General features: G+C 36.2%; 1 protein-coding gene across 1 annotated transcript; it reads right to left on the bottom strand.

Annotated features, from left to right (window-relative positions):
- Nucleotides 1-2,527: 2,527 nt before the first annotated feature.
- On the bottom strand, nucleotides 2,528-11,500 carry PTPDC1 (protein tyrosine phosphatase domain containing 1). The gene is made up of 9 exons (XM_010584407.1): nucleotides 11,277-11,500; nucleotides 10,536-10,707; nucleotides 9,663-9,743; nucleotides 9,322-9,440; nucleotides 8,410-8,547; nucleotides 6,517-7,724; nucleotides 5,583-5,768; nucleotides 3,472-3,582; nucleotides 2,528-2,644 (listed from the first exon to the last, which is right to left on the bottom strand). The coding sequence occupies exons 1-9, from the start codon at nucleotides 11,488-11,490 to the stop codon at nucleotides 2,528-2,530; spliced, it is 2,346 nt and encodes a 781-aa protein (XP_010582709.1). The 5' UTR covers nucleotides 11,491-11,500.
- Nucleotides 11,501-18,885: the final 7,385 nt, after the last annotated feature.

Below are 18,885 nucleotides of genomic sequence, written 5' to 3'. Positions count from 1 at the left end.
ATTAAATCGTTCTTATCTCAACCCAGGAGTTTTACTTCTTTTCCTGATTTTCTCCCCCCTCCCACTGGATGGGGGGGAGTGAGTGAGCGCTGCGTGGTGCTTAGTTGCTGGCTGGGGTTAAACCACAACATAGTGATATTTTGGTAGTTACCCCATCTTACTACAAGTTAGGAGTGAGCTGGCTGGTGGACATGAGGCAGGAGAGGACCAAGGAAGAAGAGTCCTAATGTTAAAGGGAGAGACAGCACTGCAGCAGCAGAGGGGTTTCTCCTGTATGGCATGGTTGGGGGTTCAAGGATCTGTGCTTCTGACATGACTTTGTGGTAAGGCTCAATAGTAATTACATGTTTTCTGTGGTTTACTGCAGTAGCTGTTGCAGGGGGGGCTTCATAGCTGCTACTGATACTGAGGTGACCTTCTAATGGGAGAGGAATTTCCTGGAAGGACAGAGAAGGCAGTAGATGCTAGCAGGGGGTCCTCCTGTCCCAACCTGCCACGAGCCCGTGGCCGTTTTGCTGCAGCAGGATTAGGTGATGAAGTGTCAGCACAACAAGGCAGCGCTCCTGATGAGCCTAAAAAGAAATCTGCCCACACATAACCCACAGCTGCAAGGCTGTCACAAAAAGCTGTGAATCAGGTTTAGTGCTGAGGAAGTGATCAGGAAAAGGAGTATTTGCTATTTAAGCATTTACATCACCTTGGTCACAAATTAATCAGCAGGCTGCTGCTAAAGTTTGTAAGTTTGATTATTCATTTTGATTATTCATTGTTTCGTTATTCATTTCCATACAATAGATGGGCTATTTTTGTTTGTTCCCATGATGGGTTCAATCAGATGTGGTGGCCAGTTTGGCCATAATTGCAACCACATTTGTCAGTGAACCAAAAATTTACTAAATAAAAAAGCACGCAGTTCTACAATATCCATTTACATGGACAGCATGTAGGTAATTTTTTAAATGTCAACACCAGACATTAACTTCAGAAAGATTATTCTAGCTGGATCTAATGATATGTTAAAAAGTCCTTGTTAACTGTACCGATTTAAACAATACTGAGCTGGTTTCTACACCCCAAGTGTATAATACCAGGAACTGGTGCTAGCTGTTCGGAGCTGTTAACTGTAGTAAACTGAATAATTTCATGGGAAACTAAGACACCTGCAAATGCATCTTGGTACTCCTAAGTCTGACTGCTAAGGTATGCTGGCTAATGATAAACTGCTTGCTATGTTGCCTTGCCTCTTTACAAAGCTGCTTTTGTGTATGTGATTCATATGCAATATTTTACTTTCAAGTGTGCTTACTTTAGGATGATTCTGCCAAAGTACTTGTCTGGATCTGAATTTGATATATAATCATCTAACAGTTGAAGCAATGTAATTTATATATATTTTAAACTGGTCTATTTTTAACTCTAAATACTAGTCACAGTACTGAATAAAAATATTTTGGAAAAGGGACAGATTTCTGTTTAACTACTTAAATATATCAAGCTGGATAAACTGTTAATCCTGCAAACTGGCATTCCAGTCCGAATCCTAAGGCTGTTATCAAAAACTGCAGTTATGATGATATCCCAGTTGTTTCTGTCTTATTAGATAAAAATGCCTCTACAAAGTGTATTGCAGATAATAAGATTTTCATTGATTATTTTTTAGTATTATTATGTTACATTTATTTATGCATGGTTTTGCTGAACATAAGTACAGACAGAATGATATCCTTATTAAGGTTTGATAATTGTTTTCTCACTTAAAATAAGATCTGTAAAAATTTAGCTAATAAGGTAAAATTTTACTCTTAATCAGAGTACTTAAAATGCCACAATCAATTTTTTATTAAAAACACTTTAAAGCTTTCTCAGCCAAAAATGTCTAAATTAAGGCCTTGATAACTTAATACTCAATACACTTGATGTATTTCTCTACTGCAACACCTTTTAGAAACACATTGGTGACAATTATTTAAGAGATCTAAAGGAAAAAATTATCTGCTGTCAATAGCAGACCTCAAGATCTGTTCATTATTACTCTTAGTCTTATTTTAAAATTTCTAAAAGGCAAAGGAGTTTAATAAGTTCAGTCAATATTTATTTTCTGCAAAGTAAAATCAAATAACATTAATGTAAACATACACAATACATAAATATTAACTCAATCCATTAAACCTTTGTGTACCATGGCACTGAACTTATGGCAATTGTGTAACTTGAAAATAATGTTGCTTGCCAATGACAGAGGTTTCTAAATCAATAAATACATCTGAAAAGAAGAGAACAGTTCACAATATAAAAGCATAGTACCTGAAACCAAATGCTACAGTACGGTCACACAGGAGCTGTTCTTTAGAACTGTGTAGGTAGAACAATTGTCACTAAAACGCCCTCTAAAAAATAAAATGCTTTGTTAATAACTACTATTACCTAAAGTTAGGTAAATCATGCCAGATAGCACAAAATACAGTAGCTGGAAAATGCAAAATAATTTGGTAGGCCCATCTAATTCTTCAGCATAGCTGTGCAGAAATCAAGAGGGATTCTCTGTTCCTTCCTTAAGATTTTTTCTTTTTTCTTCCAGTGTTTGTTTAAATACTTTTTTCAAGGTATTGTAAACATATGGTCCATTTTCAGAATCGAAGCTTGTCTAATAAAAGGGAGAAATTTAAGTTCAGTTGTTAAACAGATATCATACAGCAAAATGCAAAGTAGATTACCAACATTTTTTAAAAAAATAGTTTTAAGATTTATCAAAGAAAGCATGTGTTTCCTGATGGAGTACTTAATGCTAAGTATCTTCAATTTTATGCTGACTAGACATTAAAACAAACTAGTAGAAGGAGAAATGTCATGATTGTTTTAACAGGTGACATGTCTGTAGACTTACAAGAGATTAGGAAGCAGTGTGATGAATGTTCTGTTCAAATAATTTCACCTGCTGAATCTGAGAAGAAAGCAGCTCTGAGCTCAGCAATAGCAAGCTTTACCTGTCACTGATATTAAATGATTCCAAAAGCAGAAGTTAGTTACACACACCCTGTATTAAGGGCCTAAAACATAACTGAATTGCAATGTAATTTCAGAAAATTATTTAATCTGATGGAAAGACTCCAAGTAGTACAGAATCTACCAAAGCCTTTAGTAACCTACTCCCAGTGACTAATTATTCTCACCACTTAAAAATTATCCTGTCCCTAATTTGTAGAAGTCCATGAATTGGCAGTGATCCAGAAATAGAAAAATGAGACTAAAGGATTAAGGTTGTAGTGACAGAATTTAATTTTGTTGAGAATATTTCCTACGCTTTCTGTAGGCTGATTATTATAAAATGTAAACTCTGAAATAGATAAGCATGAGTACACTAAGTGTGAATTGTGAATTATTGTAACTTTTCTCACAGAGGCCTGCTCTGTTGATTCACCCTTCATAATTTAAAACAAATAAATATGATGTCATGGACAAATGGTTACTTGCCTTAGTGAAAGCTTTAATAGCACGAGCAAGTAAGGCCTCCTCCACATCAGCTGGTAGCATTTGCAAGTTCACCACGCAGTGTAAAATACAAAGGATAGTCTGACACTGTTCCTGGTGGGTAAAAGGAACAGCAGCTCATTAGAAGAAATATTTTTACAAAAAACATTTAACTTTCAGTTTTCGTTAATTGCTGTTTAAATATCAGAATGTGCCTTCCTGTATTGAAACCTTCAGGTGTAGAACTTGGGGAGGGACTTTTCACAAGCGTAAAGAACCTCTACATAATCACTTCAGTCATGATGGGAGAAACTCTTCTCTTGTACTGTACCACAAACTGCTCTAGAAATTTCTAGGAGGTCAGGCACACATCTGGAGACTTATTTTTCAAGGTCCCCTACACGAACAGTAGCATTCATGTGAATTGGCATAGAAAAAGTGAGATTTTATCTTTTCAGCCCAAAATGCATGTTTAGGGCTCTTCCCCCAGCTAACATATGATGATCTGCATCTCTGTCCTACCGAGTCTCCTTCACCATTAAAGGAAGCTTGCAGAAAGACACCTGGGCAGTGCCAGCAAGAATGCATAAACAGAGCAACAGTATCTTTGTGGCTGCTAGTTCCCATCCCTTTTCCAAGGTAGACTGATCTCCACACTGGCAGGTCACTTAACAGTGAAAATTAAATTAAAACTTGAGGGATTCCTGGGAAGAGCAGCTAAATATGCACCCATACATATAAGGGGCTGACTGGCTGGAGAGCAGATTGGCAGGAAAGAACCTGGGTGTCCCAGTGCACACAAAGTTGAACATGAGCCAGCAATGGCCCGTTGCAGTAAAGGCAGCTTAAGAGCATCCTGGGCTGCATTAGACAGGGAGTTGCCAGCCGGTCAATGGAGGTGACACATCTGGAGTGCTGGGTCCAGCTCTGGGCTCCTTGGTACAAGGACATTGACATACTAGAACAAGTCCAGCAAGGGGCCACAAAGATGATTAAGGGACTGGAGCATCTGTCATACAAGGAACCTGCTCTAGTTGACTCTGTTTTGAGCAGGGTGTTTGGACTAGAAGATATCCAGAGGTCCCTGCCAACTCAACTATTCTGTGATTCTGAAATAATATAGGATAAAGTAAGGTAAGATAGAATTAATATTTTTTAATTTAAAACCCCCATAATTATTATTCCTTTCCCATTCATTTATAACAGGTGTCAAGCAGTTATTTTTTATTTAACACAAACAGAAAGTTAAAACTCTGATAGAGTGGAAGAATGCTTCAGGAAGAAACATGATGTTTTTAGATGAACTCAGGAATTCTGAATGTCATGTCATGAAGATGGTGACTGCACATAAAGTTCTGACCACCTATTGATTAGAAGCTGTATTCTTGGATATCTAGAGGCTGTTAAAAGGGGCCCTATTTTCTTCATAAATACTTTGGAAACAAAGAATTCCAAAAGAATTAGGAAAATAATCTGTGTAATTAAGAGATCAAGAATAGAGAGGTTTGTTTTTTTTTTTAATTTACCTCGCATCTAGCCCTTTGGGGAAAGCACAATTCAACAGTTTGGATCAGAAGTACCTGTTTTTCACAGGCATTTCAGAATACAGTTGGCCACAGTTCTGATTTATGGAGAATAATTTGGCCTGGCTTCTGATTCCTTGAATTGGCAAATTCTTCCCATTCCTTGCTCCAGCTCTTCCGAAGCTGATGGATTAAGATGTTTGCACAGCAAGTATGACAACCATTAAGCACAGCTGCCAGATGTGACATTAAGAAAAGCCATATATCGAGTCACAGAGAAAAGGTTTCTCATTTTTGCCTCTGGGTCTCAAACTGCAGAATTTGCAGGGAAATACGCTGAAGTTGAGCTTCTACTGAATGGTGTTCAAAGATAGTATCTGGTATTTTCTTATAATACTCATCATCATAGTATTGATTACCACTCATAGTATTCAATACCAAAATAATCCTCATTCTGATTTTTAAAGAGATTGAAGTTGCCTTTTAAAAGTGCAATTCCCTTGCCTAAAAGGCCATAAATTAATAGTTTTAACACACATTAACAAAATGTACTTGGCAGTTAAAGAATAAATTGACATATATAATATCTACCTTTCTCAGTAAGTAAAGTGCATCCTGTGATTCTGTGCAATTTTTTGCCAGCATGTCAATATCACCTTTGGATACAATAGGTTCTTTCAGCTGCTCTATCCAGGACCACATCAAGCTACAGAGGATAAAAGGATCTCTCTCGGTACAGATTTTATCCCAAGCTCCATCTCGAGAATTCAGTTCTTTCTTAAAACAAAACAAAACAAAACAAAACAAAACTGAAGATGCATCATCTATTTACTTTTGCCAACACTCTCTTTTGATTGTAGCAGTACGTGGCTGCTTATGTTCCAACAAAAAAAGAAGACTTAAGAGTTACAAAAAAAAAAAAAGTCTATTTTTTTCCAAAGCATCAACATTAATCAGCAGTAATACAAGTGATTCTTTAAAACAGAAGAATGACATAAATGGTGCTGCTCAGAACCTTCCAATTATCTACCAGAATACATAAAACAGCTTTGGATTCCAACTTCAAAGCAAATGTTGCTAGGAGAATTTGGGTTTGAGGACAAGCAGTTAAGTTTCAACTAAATTCTTCTACTTTTACACATAGAATCCTCTGTTTAGTTCTGAGAAAGCACTGATTAAAAACAACACAGCTCTACCTTAAAACCTTTGGTACCTTTATGCTACCAGAAGCCAAGTTACAACCACAGATAACTGCATTAATTTTCACTAGTTAGTAAAATGAATTAACACAACCAGCAGAAACAATGTTATAACCTCCTGCTAGAGACCAAAATTTGTAGGTGTATTTTGCTTGCTTTTGAAAGAACTGGCCCATAACTGACAAATACAATCATTTACTGAACCACAGTATAAACTGGTGTCCCAATGTGCCATTTCAAAGCACGTGGTGGCATTTTTGCCATTCTAGGAATTAACCTAGGTGAAATATGCAGAGCCCATAACACTAAATCAAGTTAAAAATTACCTGCCACATTTCTACCTTCTGCTTCACTTCATCCTCTCCCAGAAATTCATTTATATCTGCAAGTGCTTTTGCTGCCAAAACTCTTCGGGCTTCCAAACTTAATTCTGACTGCAGAACAATGTGTGGAATTGTCTCTGACACATCTTTGCTACCTTGGCTTTCATATCCAATGGAAAAGTTCACTTTAGAAGAAGAAGAAGAATCAGAGTCCTCAGAGACATAGACTCTTCTGCTATACATATTAGTCTTGTGGTCTTTCCTATGACCAATCTCATTGGTAAAATTATGCCTTGGTGTTCCAGGTTCCCTGGTATTATGGATAGATGCTAGACCTGAAGAAAAGGTTCTGCTGCGTTGTACTTCTTTGGTAGAGAGCCTTCTGTGATAAAGTGAGGATCCATCTTTTCGTCCATCCAAATTAAATTTACCTTGACTCCAGAACATGCATGTATTACGCACTAATGCTTCTTTGTTTAAATCCAACTGTGTTTTTTGTTCACCTGTGGCAGAACACTCCTCACCACTGTTCTGCTTAAGTTTGTTGCACAGTAATATCTGAGCAGGTACTGTCCACGCAGTTTCTCCTTGGTCTAAAAGAAACTCAGTTCTCCTTAAATCTGACTCACTATAGCTTAGACGCCTTCTCAGATGAGTAAGAGGCTGAAGGCATTCCACATTCCTTCTCTTCCAAAGAGGATCACATTCATGTCCCAGGGAGAAAAGAGAATCCTGGGTCTCGAAAGTGGACGACTGGGTATGGGAGGAGTCTGACGTATCACTGTCCTGCCTTGCAAGTTCTCTATCTAGCTGTGTGGACACCAACTGAGAAACAGTCTTTTCAATTTCAGCTGAGAGATCTGGTATATCTAACAATTCTGCCTCTATCACTTGTCTGTTTTCAGCCAAGTCTAGCAACAATTTACAAACTAGATGAATAAGTTTTGGCACGTGTTTGAGATGCCTACTCTCATAACCATGGAGCAGATGTCTCTGACGGGTCAGGTACTGGGACAGTGTCACTGTGTGTGCCTTGGGCTCACAGCATGCAAATACATTTCTCAGAGGAACCAAAAACTGAGTGAATTCTCTGATGCATAACAACTGCCCTCTAGTCTGAATAGAATTGGGCCTTTTTGCTCTGACAAAAAGAATTGCTTGATCAGCACTCATTCTTGTTGCAAAAACTAAGTAGCAAGCTATTAGTACACCTGGAAAATATAAAGACAAGCATTAGCTGAAGAACTATCAGACTAAAACAAATACTTAGTGGAACTACAGGATAAAAATATAGGTAAATATACAGGCTTTATGCCCTCTATTATGTGATGCTGTTACCTAAGTATAGTTGCATTGGTTGGATCACAGGACAGTAAACCCATTCTCACTACATGTTCAGTGAGAGCTAATTTCTCACCACAGCATCGCTAGGAGTTCTATCATTTGTGAACACAGGAGCAATGGTGGCTTCTAAAGGAAGGACACGGGCAAAAAGGTCTTGAAAGACGTAAATGAAATTTTAGCTGCTCCACCAAAACTACCTGATCTAACAATGAGTGGCAGGTTTGTAAACATGTAATAAATGCTGGACAATGAAAGTGCACTATGTGAATTTTTCCCACCAAAAAGAAGCTGTCCCATTTGAATGTAACAGGGAATTATTATACAAATTAAAAAATTTTCTAACCTTACAGGCTTCTGTTTTTAATATACTAAAACTGATCTCCTCTAGCCATTCAGATAATTTTCACAAATTTGTTTAACATTTTTAACCATTTTATAGATGTACATTTTGCAATTATATAGAATCTAAACAAATTATTAACAATTTATAACCACAGACTGTTTTGCATTTTTAGAAAAACGGTTCTGTTGATCTTGCAGTAGAGCACATACCTGTCCGACCAAGTCCTGCGTGACAGTGAACAGCTACCCTCCCTTCCTGCAAGGCGAAAGCCATGACTTTTACCATATCAAGTATAGTAGTGAGAGATGCCACTCCATAATCCTTCCATCCAAAATTATAAAAATAAACTAAAATAAAAAGAGAGAGAGTTATTTTCTGCCGTACCAAATATGAAATTTTCAGTACTATATGCAGAGGAGAGATGACTAATAATAAATGATAGTACTAAAATTGCATAATGGATCTTAGAATCTGACTACATATTGTTTGCAAGAGATTATTTTCCTCTTTCAGTGTACGCTTGCTATTGAAATTTGATAAATACATGAAGCTAGCAAAGATTTGTCAAACTGAAGTTCTGCTAGAATGTAAAAGGTGTAACAAAACTGAGTGATTCATACAAAAATTACTGAGCTATATATAGGTAGAGGGTATTTTTTTCCTTTTAGAAATAAAAGCAGTTCTTCAGTCAAAAGCTGTTTCTTACAGAAGCACTTTTTCTCATCTCACCATAATATGAAAATACAAAAATATTGTCAATACAGATGTCCTCAAATGAAATAACCTTTGTCTAGATAGAAAACATTAATTTTACCAGAATTTGAAACACCATTAATGTATTATATAATTGTGAACTCAGAAGAAGAAGAAAACTTTAACTAGCTCTTGTCCTTTCTTTATTCTGAACACCTGAACATAAAGTCTCCATCTCATTCAACATCTATATGATGTTCAATAATGTGTTATTCTCTCTTGATTATATTTGGCAAGTTTCATGTTTACATCACATTTTGTGCAACACTTCTTACATAGCTGCTTTTAACACACAAGAATTCAAGTAAAAACATCTTTAAGTGCCAAAATCAATAATTAACGAGGAACAGCAGCAGGAGTGAACTTACTTCCAGCCTCCATAAAAGCTTCAGGAAGGTAGGTGAAGCCGCTTTCTTGTTCCAGTGGATTTCCACAGCTTGCATGCTCCCCAGGACGCTGAAGGTTAATTATGGTTTTTATGCCACATCTTAAGGAAGGAATGGATGAGTCAAAGTATTATATGCAGCCAAAATCTCATTATCCCTTATTTTCTGAAACACACATTTATTCTTAGCGGGCAATAAATCTTTACCTGTATATCATTAAAATGAAAGGATCTTTATCAACAATCCAAATCTATGTTGAAAGAGAAAATGGATCAGGAATTAAACTAGTAATACGTACTGTAAATAATGACTAAATTTGTTACCTTTCAAACTGTTCAATAATGTTGTACTTTTCAATTAATTCTGTTGAGGGTCGAGCCATAGCCAGTATGTTATCTGTTATCCTGAGAAATTAGAAAAGTAGATAATAATACTGTTATTAATAATTTCCTGGGTATGAATCTACCAAAATAAGAATACTATGTTATATTCAAGAAAGACAGAAATACCTTGCTGATTAACTAGAAATTATTTCTCAAAAAATTCTACTATCATATCATGTTAGTGATAAATCTTGTTAAGCTGATATAGATATGACATACCAAAAGACCATTACTGGAACTGTTTAAATGTCAGGCCAATGAACATACTAAAAAATTCTTTTGAATAGAAATCTGGACTCAGATCTCTGGCCCTTCAAGTTTTGTATGCTTCTGAATAGCATCTGCTGTTACCAAAAAATCAGTAAGAATGTAAAGATACATTTCATGTGACTATTACTTTATATGAATATGCTTTTGAACACATGCATTATTTCCTCTTCAGTAAATGTTTTTACTTTTAAATTCTATTTAAATAGAGATGAACACATTTTAATTAATTTGCATTTTAAACCTTAGCAAGAACTGTCTATAACCCAGAGTAGTTTTTTAATAATTCATGACAGATAGGTATTTATTCTTTTGGATCTGAACCAAAATTACTGTAAGTCAACAGAAATCTTTCATCTTTACTGGGCTATGTACAACAGCCATTATGGTTTATTGTTAAGCTGTAATTCTGAATCAAGTTATCATTAAGTTTCATACTTAGCAGTAGCTGATCTAAAAAAAACTCATTATTTTCCTTTTAATTGTCTCTTTTAATAAATACAATCAATGCAGTTATATTTAGTGAGAGTAAATGCTGCTTATTACCAAGAGGAGTAGAGCCCTTTAATGGCTTGCTCCTGCTCACTCCATCGAGCCGGGTTTTCATACTTGCAAGCACGTCCACCACATGCCATTGAGCACTGCATGTGACCAGGAATGACATGGCGAAGGCGCTCCCCTACTTTAGTGTATTTTGCTGTCGGACGCCTTGAACTTCCTAGAACACAGGCAAAAACAGATTTAGTAAGGCAGCTTAGAAATTCATCTCCACCTTAAAAGTATCAGTTCAACCTTAAATTGATGAAGTTACAAACAGCATAAATATATGGACTATATATTTAAGGCTCATTTTTCAACACAGACTTAAACTAAGAATTCTGAGGGGGGAAAATTGCTTGCATTACTGCAGAAGTTGTTTTTTCTCACAGTAACTGGTTTTTCTTATGAAGTTAGAGGTGTGTGATATCCTTTGCAACATTAAAAAATGTCACGGTCCTCTTCCACCTGAAATTGAAAATACTTAGCCATATACTTGGTGTATGTGTGAATGTGTGCTTCTATTTTATCTATTCTTTTTAACTAAGCTATTAGAGTGAAAAGCATATATTAATCCTTGAATAAGAAACCAGTGAACAAAATATAAAATACAGGAAAAAAAATTTTAAACCCAGTATTTTACGCATATATATATATATTAAAAAACATATCTAACAGAGCAAAAGTATATTAATTTAATACTGAGAAAATACCCAGAACTGACAACAGTCTTAATGAAAAGTACTTTACTTTTTTTTTCAGGAAAAGTTGCATCCAGCTCCTCAGGGCTCAGAGATGATATCGCCACCATAACCCGGTGCGTCGATGAAGAGAGTACCTCTACAACTGAGCTCCGGCGCCTCTGGATTATGCGAAGAAGGGGATCGGAGGAAGAATGCCTCCGACCCTGGAAAAAGTTGCTAAAAATACTCACTGCTGAACGCCTTCGGGGTGAACCCTGCATGACTGACCAGCCCCAGATACTGTCTAGGAAGGCTGCTGAGGACGCACTGATCAGAAATCCAAGTTGCTCAGCGCTGAAGTTGAGGAGAGCTGTGCATCCTTCTGTATGCTCCAGCAGCTAGTCTGCATGGGCTGAGCTGTCTCCATAGTAACTAACAATGAAGGCGCTGCTGCCAGCTATCCTTGGGCTGCTCCATTCTATAGGAATTGAGTCTGTTTGGGACAAACCGTTCTGCTGCTTGATGAAAATAGTTGCATTTCAAGCAGATAATTTTGAAAATGGACTGGGAACAACCAAAACATTTTCCATAAACAATGTAAGTATTTAGTTAGTTGTAAATAACATGCATTCAGAACTCGCTAAGACACAAAATACTAAATTCAAAAGAACAATCAAAACGTAGCTGGAGGCTCTGCTTCCTGAGAAATCTGTAAGTACATTATACTCCCCCACCTCTTGGTTTAACATTCCACAACCACCTCTCCTCCTCCACTTAGTTGCTCCAAAATGCATCATAGCTCTGTAATGATTGGGATTAGTGTGCTCCTACTGAAATGGTTCAGTACATGATGAATTGTAGACTGTTCACTCTGGACCATTCATACCTTCTAACAAAACACAATTTGTTATTCAAAACAAAAGGCTTATTTTTTTTCAGGGCACAGCTTTTTTATTAAGCAAAGCTGTTAGCCCTACAGACTGAGATAAAGCAGATTATGGGGAGGAGGAGATGTATCAGTTGAGTGCTTTAGGCTTTTCAAGGTAGGTATTAGGTAGCAAATTGCCTCCCACTTTGCTCCCAGTGTGCCAAGAAGGAGAATGAGCCGGCCAGAAAGACTGCAACACTCAAAAGCACAAAATTCTCATGCAACCATGTGGAGGACAGACTATACCAATGCAAAAAAACCTTTGTCATCCCATTGTCTGTGCGTTAGACTGCACGTTAATGAAAAAGACTGGGGAAATCAAGAAAACCCACCATAACTTTGTTCAATAAACAAATTAATCCCATTGCATTTTCCTAAAGATAGTATATGTCTTCAGTGTGTGTTTCTTTTTGTACTACAAAACCAGTAACTCTTACAGAGGAATCTGCATAAGAGAAAGCTCTCTTCTGATAAAAATTCATCAGGCAAAAATCTACTGTTTCTTTCTGAATAGGAATTAAATGACTGAATTTTGAATACTGCACCCTGGCTCTTAAGGAGATGTGGTTAAGGCTTGCTGTAGATACCAGGCCTGAAACATCAGTAGTGATGTTGTATGAGAAAAGGAAAATGTTAAAGGTGACTCTGTTAGCTGTTGTCTCAAAACTCTTGACTATTCTAATTCAGCAGTAAAGCTGGTATCAAAAGGTGAGGAAATATTTAAATATGCCTTTTGGGGGGGGAGTGGAAGAAAAAGGAGATTGCTATTACAAGTGCTACCTATATCCAAGAAACATGAAAAATGTTTTCTAATTAATTATATTGCTTTCTTATATTTAATTCTTTTCCTCTTTCTCTTCCCAAAAACTTTTCTTCAGTGTATATCAAATGATAGTAGAGCCAGAAATGAGCAAAATAAAATGCTGCACATCATTATTTTCCTACTGAATCCAGCAGGATTTGCAAGTACTTACCCAAAATAGTAAGAAAGAATTACATCCTATAAGAGTTTAAATACTTTATTAGAAAGGGTAGTTTTGCTGAAGGTGTGTTTGTATTTTCAAAGAGCTAGGCAGTTTCTGAACACAAAAATCACATTTCTTCAATTAAGAGATCTGACAATATGACAGTTAGAAAAAAGCTCAACATATTAACACATTGTGGTGATGATAAAATAATGCAGTTTGCTTTTGTTAGAGACATTTTATGTTTATTATTGGGGATAATATTTCTGAGTTTTTTAATTTTCTATGGAAAATATTTTTTTTCAGAATTTCTCTAAGCACTTTTTATGAATGGCTTATCAGAGAAAAATTGTTACCTGAACTCATATTTGCAAGATATAGACTGCTCTCTAGCAACGAAGAATACGGTAGTTCATTTTGCAGCAAAACTCCTGCAGCCATTGCAGTACCTGTTAAAAAAAGTAGTATGTTCACTGAAAATCTACAACAGAAGCTCAAAAATGCAACATAAAGCTGAGTACCTGGCAGCTGATTATGGAGTTGTCCAAGGCTTAAGATTTGGGCAGTCAGACATGGACTGTACTTTCTTTTTGGTGTGCAGTCATCTCAAAATTCAAGAGCTTTGCTGTCTGTCCTAGCAATTCAAAGTTTAGTCGACTGTGTATTTCAAGCTCTAGAGTTTGGCTGATTATGTACTTTATAACTGTGTGTTTTATATGGACAGGAATCACTCAACTGAAAGCATTTAATGTAATGCCATCTTGATTTTCTCAAATTCTTAAAAGTAAGTTTCAGCAAAGCTAATAATATCATAATGGCAGCATGATTTCTAGATCACACCATTTAGATTTTAGTTGATACTTGCCAAACAGACTGTCCACAAGTTACATGCCTTCTCTTCCCTCTGCTCCTTGTTTATGGTCTGTTGGCAAGTCTGAAGTCACATATATGACGATTCTCTAACAAGAAAACTGAACACAAGAATCTGTCTAAGCAGAAAACAGTTTTTTCTCATGCTTTAATATAACTTCTAATAAGTCCTGCTCTGAAGACCTTCTATCTGACAAAAAGAAAGCTGAAGGAAAGCTGTAAATGTGAATATATTAATCAGTCACTGTGATGTTAAAATAAACCATTTACATGGATCTTGAGTGGAAATTCTTACCCAGTATAAGACTACCATTCTGTTTCTCTTATGTCTGTAGGAAAATAGTTGCAAGTATAAGAAAGAAGCATTCTTTTAATACCAAACTAAGTACGTCTCTGCTCTATGTATAACTATAGAAACTTTACTAAATAAATAAACCTTAGGTCCTAAATTCTGCAAAACCAGTATTAGGATTCAGCAGCGTAAATAGTGTTTTAAAAGACAGATTTGCTAAAATAAACCAAAACCAAAACCAGAAAACATTGTGGGGATTAGGTGGTATAACAGTCCTGTGCTGTGTTGAAGTGTGACCTGCTTGCTGTTCATTGTCCACCTTTTATCTATAATTCTATATATTTGTTTTTTAAAGTAAATATTTAAATAGATTCAAATAGAATTTCATTCATTCAGATATTACACTATCTACCACATACTTGAATAAATTATTCTTCCAACAATGCTAGTGGACGTTATTCCACAGAGCCACCTAGTGCAGCTCTGTCCTTTTCAAGATGCTTAAAGGAGGGAACAGAATACATGTACACGTTAATAACCCTTTAATACTGCTGTATCAGTCACCTCAAAAAGATGAGAATTACATTTGTCTGTGAAAGCCAAAAGGCCTTTTGAAACTTCAGTGATGCTCAAAAATGCATTTCTAATGTAAATATATTAATAAGAATATGAATTAAGATGATTCTTAATGAAGATTAAAAAGTATCTGGAGCATTTTCTACTCAGCTACTTGACCATCTGACTCTGCACTTTTAAAAGTCAATCCTTTAACAGGCAGGAATACTTGCATATAATTGCATTCTATTTGGAGCTGCTCCAAAAGCTCTATTTTTTTTTCAGTGTACTTTGAAATCAGTAAGGGATGGCTTTCATGATCAGAGGAAACTCTGTAGCTAAAGAAATAACTTTATTTTATCCCCAGAAATTCTTTTTAGCGTTAATAGAGTTGAATTAACAAAAAACTGTTGGTTTCTATTTCTCAGCTTGTCCAGACAATACACAAGCATTTGAAAAAGACATGTCTCATCATATGGGCAGCAGAACCATCACCAGTATGACTATTTAGTTTTCCTATTTCCTTGTACTCAAGTGTTAGAAGAAATGAGATTAAATATCAGAGATACTGCTATCATCTAAAACTATTTTTCTTTTTTTTAAACCGGTATTCAGGGTGACAAGGACTCTTAACTGAAAAGGGAAGAGATGAAGATTAATGCAGAAGATAATATACCTACAGTATTACAAAATACTAGCAAGATTGTTCTAAATGGCAGAGGTAAGCAATGTGTTTATTTGCTGTGTAACAAATTAGACCTCCCTCAATTTTATTTCAGAAGATATACCAAATCCATATTTTCTGTTCTGTATAACCAGGCAGTTCCAACTGACTTAAATATGTTGTCTGTGTGTCTTTCAGTTTGTTAAATTTACTTCCTAACAGGGATTTTAAATTGCACAGTGTCATCAAAGTGAGCAATTCCCATATGCTTATTTCCGAAAAAAAGTTAAGTAAGATTGTGACAAATCACTCTATAGAGTGAAGCGTTTACTCCCTTGAACAGATATAAAATGTTGTAAATTAGGACAGGAAGTACTATTTCAGTGTTGATGTTACTGGAGAGGGGTATTGTATTCCTGCACAGATAAAGAGAGTGCTAAACATAAAAATGGTGCTTGGGTAAAATAAACAACTCTCTCCTGATTCTTCTATGTACCAGATATTCTTAGTTTTTAAAAGGTCCTCTTCAGCATTTTGTTCCTCACGTGAACACTTGATAGATGCTGGAGAAAAAAACAAGCCTGGAGCATTATTCCAGGTCATGGTCCTCATCAGCTATCTGAGGGAACTGAGTCACATGGCAATCACGATACCACCTTAATCAGATCTGCTCCATTATCTCTGACATGCATTTCTATTGCCATGACAGCAAAGCAGCTGGTCTTTTAATCCCCGTTTCCCAATTTAAGAAATGGAATGGTGTTTCAGGTGATGTTCCATCTCTTTATGTTTTATCATAGGAAGCAATGTCATTAAGTGTGCATAAACAACACAGCTAATGAAACCAAAACATAGTAAAAATAATGTCTCTGTTGTTGGCTGACTGAAGTAAATAGCGGTACCACATTGCCCAAGGAAACAAGGGCCTCTTGAAATCATGATACACCATCAGATGTCAAGCACTAAGGGGGATATTTCAGGAGGTCCCCTCCAGGTGTGGATTTTATACTTGTTTTGATGTCTGTACATATTTCTGAGGTGGGAGGGGTTTTTTGACTTTTGAGCAGACCAATTCCTAACAGAAAGGATAGAACATTTCTTGTTTCCTGTTGGTTGCACCGTTGATTCACTTGTTGCATTTGGTAACACGACAGCTGTCAAGTCCTACTCACTGCTTCATACATGCAGAGAGGTGACTTTCTTGCAGAGGAAATAGCGCAAGCATGCTGCGCTGTCACAGGTGAGATCACTCTGTGTTTCCACTTTCAAGGAGTGAAGCAGCCTCTTGTCCACATCCATTTCCTCTGGAATAAAAGCACTGCTCTTTGTAAAGTTACAGGCCGAGTAAAGTGCCATGCAGCAAGCAGGACAACTGGGAGATCAGAGATCCACAACAAAGCAGGTTCTGCAATTAAATGATGGGCAGATTTACAAAGGAAGAGCGTAAAGGAGGCATACCTTACTGGTTCACATGAGCAGGCTGCAGGATGGCAGCAATGGGGTTAGCAAATTAGCAACTGGCTTAGGTGTCACTGCCTTGTAACAAGGAAGATTCCTTTTTAGTATTTCAGTATCTGGAAAGCAGTGGCTTCCAGTCAGTAAGCTGAATTTTTGCTCCAGAATGAAATGAGGGAAAGGAGCAATGTCTAATGTTTTAGCAGCCAGAAAACGATTATATAGCCAAAAAGAGATGAGACAAGATGCTGGTCTCACTCTAACTTAGCAATTAAGATGGTTATTTAATAGATGCAATTACTATCTTTTACTTCAGAACACGTTTTCAAAACAGAGAGAAGAGCTTGCGTTCCAGACTGGAACGATTCCAGTTGGAGCAGTTCAGCTGCCAGCAGGAACAGTAATCCCATTGTAAAGCTCCCCACTGCATTTCTGTGGAATGATCTACTAATAGTGAGGTCCCATCTCTCCAGATTTGTGTGGATTTGGTAAACAAGAATACGACAGCAGACCACACATTTCAAAAGATTAATTTTATGTATTAACTTGAAAAAATCTTGGATAAGCTTTCAATTTTAAAATATCAGTGTATAAGAAAAGTTATTTTAAACCTCAAATATATTCATACAATATAGGCAAATGCTGATGCTTATGCCTGTCACATAAAATTTTGAGGTTATTTTTACTATTTTCTTTCTTCTAAAGTGAATATGTTCTCTCCCTGTTGCAGTAACATGTAAGTAACTACCCACTACCCAAATTTTTAAAGGAACATAGTTGACTACAGACTACAGGTAGGGGCCATGTTAGCTTAGTACCTAAGCACTCAGGTAACAGCTCTAAAATTTACTCCATGGCCTTATTCTACAGGTACTTGTCTTCCTATGAAGCTTTGCTTTTGTGAGCAGTACCACAGAAGTCAACAGGGTATTTGTGTAAATGTAATATCATATGGGATAAAGTTTCATTGCCAAAATGCAAAGTTCTGTAAACTGCACTAATTGTTTTAGATAGATAACTAAAGCTAACTTAGATAACTAAGACTAAGCAAAAATATAATAGCGTAAGGACGACTGTTTATATTTAATGACACGGTTAAGAGCTACTTGGTCTCTAGGCTTTAAATTTGATGTTTTAAGATTGGCAGATCATGAGAGTTTTTAACAGAAAAATCTTCTAAATTTGCTGAGACATAGTCAGTCACTTCTACAGGAAGCATTGGTAAATGAAATCGTGTTTTGAATTACAACAGACTATCTAATTTTAACATTGCCAGGAATAAGAAAGCATTTATTTCTAAAGTTTTGTAAAAATTGTAGATAACTGGGTTTTGTTAAACTTTATTATTATGAATACTGAAACAAAATGCAAAGGCTGTTGTTCTAATGTATATATCAGTAAAAAAGCTCGCTGATAGATATTTCAGAAATACTTAAGCTACAATTAACAGAAGTCTTGAAGGCAGTTTAGCACTGAGCACACATATTTCAGTAGGCACACACCTCAATTCCCCAGGCTTATTTGAAATTTGAAATGTTTCCTACCTATAAGCAAACATGGAAAAACTGGAAAAACACAGAGATATAGGACAGAGAAAAGACAAGGTAATAATTAAAACAAATTTTTGTATAGTTTAGTTGTATGTAATTTACACAGCAGAACACTACAGCTGTTTTAAAATGCCAGTGATTTCACTGGGACCACAACCAGACCCAATTTGTTATTTCTATATGTGTTTCTCGCCCTCTGGAAAAAAAAAAATTCCCCATCTGTTTTAGTAAAAGGTGAATGTCATTTAATCATTAAGTTTGATATTTACAAATGACTGTAACTGCGTTCACGTACAAAAGAGACGAAAGAATGTAATTCATTAGAAGATTATGTAGGTGTTGGTCTGGTGATTCAGTATTTGCTATTCATAGCTTTTTTGACATAAATAGCAAGAAG

This window comes from Haliaeetus leucocephalus, unplaced genomic scaffold (genome assembly GCF_000737465.1).
Source record: "Haliaeetus leucocephalus isolate CR32 unplaced genomic scaffold, Haliaeetus_leucocephalus-4.0 Scaffold984, whole genome shotgun sequence".
Lineage (NCBI taxonomy): Eukaryota > Metazoa > Chordata > Aves > Accipitriformes > Accipitridae > Haliaeetus > Haliaeetus leucocephalus.
Note: the sequence above shows the minus strand (reverse complement) of the source record. Positions and strands in the feature narration are given on the sequence as shown.